The 8,847-nt window shown below is 49.3% G+C and overlaps 1 protein-coding gene across 1 annotated transcript; it reads right to left on the reverse strand.

The window, feature by feature from the left end:
• Positions 1-5,828: 5,828 nt before the first annotated feature.
• Positions 5,829-8,016, reverse strand: Trex2 (three prime repair exonuclease 2). The gene is made up of 2 exons (XM_051141441.1): positions 7,409-8,016; positions 5,829-6,805 (listed from the first exon to the last, which is right to left on the reverse strand). Exon 2 carries the CDS (start codon positions 6,769-6,771, stop codon positions 6,061-6,063), a length of 711 nt encoding a protein of 236 aa, XP_050997398.1. The 5' UTR covers positions 6,772-6,805; positions 7,409-8,016; the 3' UTR covers positions 5,829-6,060.
• Positions 8,017-8,847: the final 831 nt, after the last annotated feature.

Here is an 8,847-nt window from a genome sequence, read left to right on the forward strand (position 1 = left end):
GAAAGCACCTAAAGCTGTAAGACAGGGACCTCTGGAGGGAAGCCAATGCCCCATCTGTGTGGCTCAGGGCAGAGCAGCCAGCCGACTGCTCTGTGATACTTTACTCTGGCACTAAGAATCCTAAGTAATAGAGCCATAAAGTCAGAAGTACATGCATATAGTGATCAGACATGTAACAGAAACCCCACTTGGCATGAAGGAATCCATGCCTAAAGCATCACTATGATGCAGTGTTAGCCTGCATGCTCCTGTAAATGTACAGATAGACTAGAAAGGCAAGAGCAGAGCTGCCCAGCAGCGTAATTGTCAGGCTGTATTTTAGAACTAGGGATAAATGTCAACATTTCTTAAGGAGACACATTTTCCAGGATCTAAAAGGCGTTTTAAAGTTATTTCTGAGCAGGCATGTGACCCACACCTGTAATCTCTGCACTGGAAAGACTGAAGCAGGAGGGTTGCAAGTTTCACGATGAAGTCTTACTGTAGCTCAGGTGCAGAGAAGATCAGGAGGGCAGGCTCTCACTTTGTGTGGCTGAGAGACAATAGATAGGGGAGTTCTTGGGTACAGATAGCACTTAGGGAGAGTGTCATGTGAAGATGAAAGCAGAAATTAGAGTTCTGCATGTGCAAACAAGCCACAGAATAGCCAAGGTTGCAGAAACTACTGGAAACCATGGAAGGGGAGTGGATCAGACTTCCTTGAAAGACTCAGAAGAGACCCACCCTGATGAGACCTTGATCTTGGACTTCTAGGACTACAGTATACTTTATTATGGTAACACTGGAAAACATAAGGCCTGCTCCAAACCCCACTTAAATGTGATCTGTCTAGTGAGAATTTTGGTTTCTTTAAAAATCCAGTTATGTGAATATGTTTTTGTTTTGATCCCAGGTATAGGATGTGGGGCTGCTTCAGATTAACCTCAGCAGCTGACTAGGATTTGTCTCATGCTCTAGCAGGGGTGTGCTTTTGCCAGTTGCTGTGGCTTGTCGTGGTTTGTTAAGTGACTGTATGCAAAGACACAAGAGCAAATTGAACATTCCTGCCAGCAAAAATCAACCCTGCCCCAAGGAACTGGATGCCCCTAATCAGCAGGAAGTAGTCTAAAGAGGTCTACACTTCTTTTCCCTCCTCTAACCTTCTTTCTAGCCTACCTAGTGTTGGAGAGTTGGAAGGGATTGGGGTGGAGAAGAGTAGTCAATATGGGAGCCCAATAAAGTAGCCAAAAGCCTAGGTACAGATTTGGGTGAGTGAGATGCTTCAGGAGGTAAAAGCACTTGCCTGGCTATCTGAGTTGGAACCCATAGTGGAAGGAAAGCCTGACTCCTTGAAAGTTGTCCTCTGAATTTAACAGGAGTATTATGTCATATTCACATTGGGACACGGACACACGGACGGACACACACATACACACACATGCATGCACGCACTCACAGGCACACATGCACACATTAATAATGATAAGGGAAATTTTCTTTAAACTTTCACTATTGAGAAGTTAGGACTACCTTTATAAGCATTATATTGTGAAGGAAAAGTAAAACCACGAGTTATCTCTAATACAAAGTGAAAGGGTTGTCTAGTGCAAACCTCTGGGATGTGGTCAGATCCTTGAGGGAAATTGTTATTTTTGAGGAGCTCGGTTATTCAATAATGGAGATGGTCCAGGAACTTAGTCTTCATCTCAGAAAATCAGAAAATAAAGTAAACAAGAGATGTTAAATAGATGGAAATAATCAAAGTAAAAAGTGATTTTAATGAAGCAAAAATATTTTAAAGTGAAAATTTAGTCAAAGCTCTAAGTTTGTTTTCCTTTGAAAGGGTCAGTGGGGGGGTGTGAAGCCTGCTCAGTGGTAAAGGTGCCTGTCTCACAAACATAAGGACCTGGATTTGTATTCCCAGCACCCATATAAAAACTGAGCAAGTTAACATATATCTGACTCAAAAATCCAACGTATAGAGTGACCTCTGGTGTCTACATGCACATGTACACACACAAACACACATACACACAAACTCAGAAGAAAGGACCAGTGAAACAGACAATCTTTCACAATCCTTGTTAATATGTGAGTAGGCATATGAAATGAGACATCGGTCTGCAGTGGCGCCACATACATGTAATCTCAGAGCTTGGGTAGGCAGAGGCAGGTGGATCTCTGTGAGTTTGAGGCCAGACTAGTATACAAAGTGAGTCCAGGACAGCCAGGGCTGTTACACAGAGAAACCCTATCTCAAAAAACAAAAACAAAACAAACAAACAAAAACAGAAAGGAGACAGCAACAGAGATACTTTAAAAATGAAAAATATAAAAGCCGGGCGTGGTGGCGCACGCCTTTAATCCCAGCACTCGGGAGGCAGAGGCAGGCAGATCGCTGTGAGTTCGAGGCCAGCCTGGACTACAAAGTGAGTCTAGGACAGCCAAGACTACACAGAGAACCCCTGTCTCAAAAAAGAAAAGAAAATAAAAGAAAAATATTATGTTAATCAACTTAAAAACAGAGGAAATTGACTAAACTGATTCAAAGAAGAAGGCATTTATGACTTTAAAGAAGCAATACGTAGTCAAATGTCATTTATTCAAATTTGTGAGTGTGTGGGAGGAAGATGCAGGGAAGAATATGAAGGGGAGAGAGAGAGAGAGAGAGAGAGAGAGAGAGAGAGAGAGAGAGAGAGAGAGAGAGAGAGAGAGAGAGGTGTGCATGCAGGGCCCTGTGTGTCTATTTGTGTGCTGTGTTGTGCTATTTGCTCCTACTGAAGTGCACGTGATAAAACCTGATCACCAAGGTATGAGGCATGGCCTTTGGGAGGTGAGTAGTCATGAGGGCAGAGTTCCCGTGAATAATATTAGCACCCTTAGAGGAAATTCCAAGGGAGGAGCCAGTCCTTCCCACCATGTGAGAACACCGCAAGAAGATGCCATCTACGAGAAATGAAATTCTCAGCAGACAATGAGCCTGCTTGGACCTTGATCTTGGACATCTAGGCTCCAGAATTATGATCAAGGAATTTCTGCTGCTTATAAGTCATCCAATCTATGGTACTTTTGTCATAGCAGCTGCAACAGAGTAAACCAAAATGCAAATAACCCTTCTTAAGTTTTCATCTCAAGTACAATTCTTAGCAGATTTACTACTCAAAGGAACTTTTTTTTTTTTTTTTTTTGCGGGCGGGGCAAAGTCTCATGTGTCCCAGGCTGGCCTTGTAGTTGAGGGTGCCCTTGAAGTCCTGATCCTCCTGTCTTCACCCCCTTAAGTGCTAGGGTTCTATGCCTGCACCACAACACCTAGTTTATTGGGTGCTAGGCATGGAACCCAGGGCTTTGTACACCCTATCAAGCATTCTCCCAACTGAGTGCCATCTCCAGTTCCCAGAGACAGCGGGCTTAAGCTGCGGAATCGTCATGGAACTTCAGCTTGGTAATAGAAATTAGGAAGGCATCCCTTGCCGTCTTTCCAGCTTCCTCCCAGGCCTTGTGCACACTCTGTCTGCCACATCCGTGTTGCATCCAGAATGCAGTCTCAGGAGCATCCCTGGCTCATTGCTGAGCAGCACCCTCAGATGCAGATGTAACATAGGTTGCACGTTGCACAACCAGTCATCCTACTGGGGAGCATCTGCCTCTTTCTACTTGAGGGCTCGTAGGACACAAGCTAGCCTGAATGTGTCCTGAATTTCTCTTGGGGAAACATATATGGGTGAAACCTTGGATCTCGTGATGGTTGCTCAGTTAACCCTTTCACACACTGTCCAGCTGGTTTCCTACAGTCTCATCCTTGGCTACATACGGAATATAAGACCAGTCTGGGATACATGAGATCCTTTCTCCAAAAACCAAAAATAAACAAATAATATAAATGAAAAATTAAACAATTTATATAAAAAATAAAAGAGCTAGACAAATCCGTCACATCTTAACTGGCCACATTTTACTATTACTGTGTATTGATGTACAACTCGCAGACCACAATGGAAATCAATGCTGTAGTGTGATGTCACACACCTATTCCTGTACAGCTTTGTGTACACTCTGTCCTCCTCCTGTGGGCCACAGTGAAAGAAGTATCCCACAGAGGTCAGTGGGCCAGGACACGGCAGTGCTCAATTTATTCCTGCTTTGCTGACTTCCCTGGCTTGAGAAAATAATGGGGAACATGTTAATACTGCAGATTAAATCAGAGTGCAGCCTCTGTGGCCATAGCATTGTGGGTAGTGTGAGCGTGTGAACTTTTAAGATATATCTCTGCTGCTTTACTTTCAACTTACTCATTAAGAGAAAGGAAATTAGCCTAGCCATGGTGGCACACGCCTTTAATCCCAGCACTCAGGGAGGCAGAGGCAGGGGATCGCTGTGAGTTCAAGGCCAGCCTGGTCTACAAAGTGAGTCCAGGACAGCCAGGGCTGCTACACAGAGAGCCTGTGTCTCAGAGAAGACAGAGACAGGGACAGGGACAGGGACAGGGACAGAGAAAGGAAATTGTGAGCTGAACAATGCTCATCATGGATGGGAAACAACACACATCGCACATGCACACGCACACGCACGCACATATCCACACAAGCATGTGTGCGCACAAGTGCATTTACTTTCCTGGAAAGTCAGTTGGCATGAATTCATCAGCACATCACTGGTTTGGAGGCAGGTTTCAGCTTGTCTGTGCCACATGCAAAGATGCTTAACGCTTAACCTGACCAGTCTGAGTGAGCAGGAAAGACTTGGGGACAACACCCAAGACCAGACTACCATGAGGCCAAGGGTTCTTGAATAAACCTCAGGGAGAGGCAAAAGCACAAAGCGAGAGCACTGTGGAGGTGTCATAAGGCACAGATAGAGCAGCTAGCTGCTCCTAGGGTTGAGCCTCTCTGACTTGTCATTATGGGAAAGCATAGTAGGGAAAGCATTCTAAGGCAGACACTCTTTGGTATAGACTGCCCACCTGAGCCTGGCCAGAAGGTAAAGGGATCAAGCCTGAGAAATACAACAAACACACGAATCTGACTTGCCTCTCTTCTAGACACAAGCCTCCGTGACCTCAGCCAGGCCATCAGACTATTCTGATGCAGCCATCACCAGCGCTCTGGCCTCACCTTCCTGCCTCCACACATGATGAAGCATCTCTAGTCATTTTGACCTACTTAGGGATCCCCAAACGGGCCAGGCTGGCTCAAGGCTGGAGGCTTTGCTCATATGAATCACTCTAGGGTGTGGCCACCCCACCCCTTCTTGCCTGCCCCAGCATTTGGTGACACAGCTCTCACCTGGTCCAACTTCCCACAAGACAGGAGTGCCTCAGGGTGGGGCTTCACAGCCAGGTCACCGGAAACCTGAAGTCCAGCTGAGGCAGCTAGTCAGAAGCTACCCTCACAAATCACTCTGGGAAGGACCTGCCACCTGTGATGAGTTCAAGTCTGACTAGCACCCTATGTGCTACCCCACCTCTCCTCTCCACCTCTGGTCAGCGTGGCACCCTAGTCTGCCTGGGTGGTCTCTCCTGTGGCATCCGTGTGCCATGACCACAGATGACTAGAGATGCCTGTTTCCCCCCAGTGCTCTATATCAGGTCACTGGTGCTACTTTGTAGAGTACAGACATAGGAGGACGAGGGTCGGGGCCAGAGCTGGGCTTCGAACAAGGCAAAGACTAACTTTGCAGGCTCATTTACCCCTCTCATTTCCCTCCCTGGGCCTAGCAGAGAGGGGCAACACGCAATGGGACCCTGAGATATACCAGAGAGATAGCTCCTACCTGCTGACATCTTCAACTCATAGAGCTCACCACAGGGTAATGATGTCTGTAGCTTAGTCAGATAATTTGGGGCATGGGCAGAGAGAAGTCTGGCCAGTAAGTCAGCTGGTAAAGAGTTGGTGGTATTTATTGAGAAATGGGAGGAAAGATGGAAGGAGCAACTTGCAGGAGCTCACAGGCTGGCCAGGTGCCCACCTGGAGGTAGAGCACAGGGGAGGCTCTGGCATCCTGTGGCCAGGGCTGAGGAAGGCCAGTGAGGTGCTGCAGAGAGCAAGAACAGCTCAGAGCTGGCTGAATGCATGCTGCTTGCATTCAGGCCTCAAGGCTTGGAGCATCCGGTGGCATGTACATCGGCTCAATGTCATCCCAGCTGCGGGCCTGCTCATCTGCCCAGGCGAGCAGCTCAGCAGCACGGTGCAGGAAGATGAGAAGCAGCGTGTGCACATCACCCTCTGCTGAATGGGCAGCACTGGGCTCAGCGTGGAAGTAGCAGTGGAAGAGACTGGCCAGGCTGTAGCTCTTGCGGCCTTGAGCCCTCGTGCCATGGCTGTGAGCACGGTCCAGGCCCCGCAATGCAGGCAGTGTGTCCAGGCAGACAGTGTCTCGGGGCAGGTGGGCACCCAGACGTTGTAGCTCTGTGCACAACAGTGGGAAGTCGTAATCAAAGCCATTGTGGGCCACAAGGCAGATGGGGCCCGCCTGGCGGCTCAGGAAGCCCTGCAGCGTCCTCACCACAGCACCATTGAAACCAGCCTTCCGGCAGCGCATCAGACCTTCGCTGCTCAAACCAGTAATCTCACTAGCCTTGGCAGTAAAGGGGCGTTCCGGGCACATGCACAGTGTGAGCTTGTCCAGAATACGGGGCAGCGCCAGGGTACCAGAATCGTCCCGCTCTGGGTTCTCCAGGGAAGAACGATGGACAGCAAAAAGGGATATCTCCGCAATCTCCGGATCCATGTTTGGAAGCCCAGTGGCTTCCAGGTCCAGGAAGACAAAGGTCTCAGGCCGAGGTGGCTCAGACATGTTGATGTTCTCACAGGAACAGTGAGGCCTAAAGCTTCCAGAACAAGTAGCATAAGCCAGAGGGCTAAAGAAATGAGAGCAAAGGCCCTACTGCCTACAGCCACCTCAGGTCAAAGCTCTATCACTCAGAGCCTCGCTTCCTGCTACTCCACCCCACCTCATGAGGCCTTCAGTGCTAGGAGTACTTTCCAAGGCTCATATACAGGGACACTTTAAAGGAGAATCCATGGGGCTAGGTTCGAGTGGTCAGGGTCTTTTACTGCTGTACCTCCCTCCTCCCCCTTTCCCTGGGTCTCTCTCCAGCCAATCGTAGTTCTGTCACCTAACCAAGCAGGCACAAAAGAAAGTGCCTAGACTTTAGCCCACATCCAGATCTAGCTATTGTTCCTATCAGGGAGGGGGCAGGTACAGCCCACAAATGGCACCTAGGCCCAGCACCTTGGTGGAGACACCTTGACTGGGAGCCTCAGGATTATGCCTTGCTTTCTATATTTGGGTAGCAGGCACCAGAGCAACCTGCCATGGGAACTCTGGTCTTCCCAACATTTTCTCTACAAAACAAGTGCAGCCTCAAGCTGGTTTCTACCTGCCTCCAGGCTCGTGGTACTGTCCACCCATCCTCCCCGCACGGGCTTACCTGGGGCAGGCTTCGGCTGGCTTCCTAGGCTGCTGGGCACCTGTCTCTGTAGAGGCTGCTCCAGGCAGCCTTTAATCAGAGGACACAGCCCGCCCCCAGCAGCCAGTTGGGCAACCAGGAGGCCTGAGGCCGCAGGACCTGTGCAGCCGGCTTGCTTGCCGCCCCCTCGTGAGCTTGCAACCACCAGGACACACGCCCCATGTTTACAGACTGGGAAGCAGGCTCTGGCTGTACACATGCTTCCAACGAGTGATGAACATCATCGTCATGGGCCAGACAAACATGTCCTCACAGGCAGAAGGAAGTCAGAGTGTGATGGAAGGCTGTGGCTTCTGCCAAGCCCTACCCCCAAATGTCATAGGACCTGGGATGTGGTTGTCAGACCTGGACAACCAGGTGTGATGTTTAGCCCTATGCAGGGACACATTACACACAGATAACAGGTCCTCTTCTCCAGGCCTTGGTTTCCTCCACCAGTGGGGACCTGGCTGCCCTTCATGAGGTTGCTAAGACCTCAAGAGTGACAGGGGCATCTATTTGTGTTGTGTTTAGCCTGTGGATGGGAAGACATGCTGAGGACAGGGCCTTGGTCTTGCTTCAGTGAACAGGGAGTGGTTTCAGGACATCTCCAAGGTGAACACTGCCTGGTCGCAGCTCACCCACCTTGTGGCCCCATCTTCCGGCAGCAAGAGGGGGTGGTCTGTGCTCTAAGGGTGTTCCAGGCATTTATTTAGTAGAGTTAGGAGGAAGTCAGAGAGAAAAGGGAGGCAAAGAGAGGCCATGAGAAAGTAAGGTCTGAGCCATACAGTCCCATGGGTATGACAGAGGCAATTCTTTAAATTTCAGAAATGGAAAAAGGTGACTAGGAGACCTCTAAGACTCTAAGACTGAGGCTTTCAGCTTTCCTAATGCTGCAACCCTTTAATACAGTCCCCCCCACTATGAAATTATTTTCATTGCTACCTCCTAACTGTAATGTAAATATCTGATACACAGGATATCTGATACGCAGCCCCCATAGGGGCAGTGACCCACAGGTTGAGAGCCCCTGCTGTGAAGTCTTTCCTGCCTCATCTGAGGGGCGCCATCAAGATGTGAGAGTGGCTGGAAAGCTAGATCATCCCTGGCCTCTCCTGAAGATGTCATTGCAGAGCTAGGTTTCCAACGTTGCGGGCCTGACCTTCCAAGGATGTGCCCAGTGCAGCCACTCCTGAGCCTGTCCATAGAGCAGTCGGTGCAGCAGGACAGGAAAGAACGAGGACCTGCTTGCCCATCAGCCATTCCCAGCAGGGTCCCAGCAGGAATGGCCTGGCACCCAGCTGTCAAAACCTACCCAGGGAGCCTGGGGGAGCCAAGGTGCAGCTACAGGAGCAGGGTGGGCCAGGCAGCCACAGGTATGATAATGGATCTCACCAAGTTGTGCCTGTTCCGGTGCTTGA

This window comes from Acomys russatus, chromosome X, assembly GCF_903995435.1.
Source record: "Acomys russatus chromosome X, mAcoRus1.1, whole genome shotgun sequence".
Classification (NCBI taxonomy): Eukaryota; Metazoa; Chordata; class Mammalia; order Rodentia; family Muridae; genus Acomys; species Acomys russatus.

Bases quoted from the DNA above. Each gene is read 5' to 3' on its own strand.
- Trex2 (XM_051141441.1), bottom strand. From the start codon at position 6,771: ATGTCTGAGCCACCTCGGCCTGAGACCTTTGTCTTCCTGGACCTGGAA.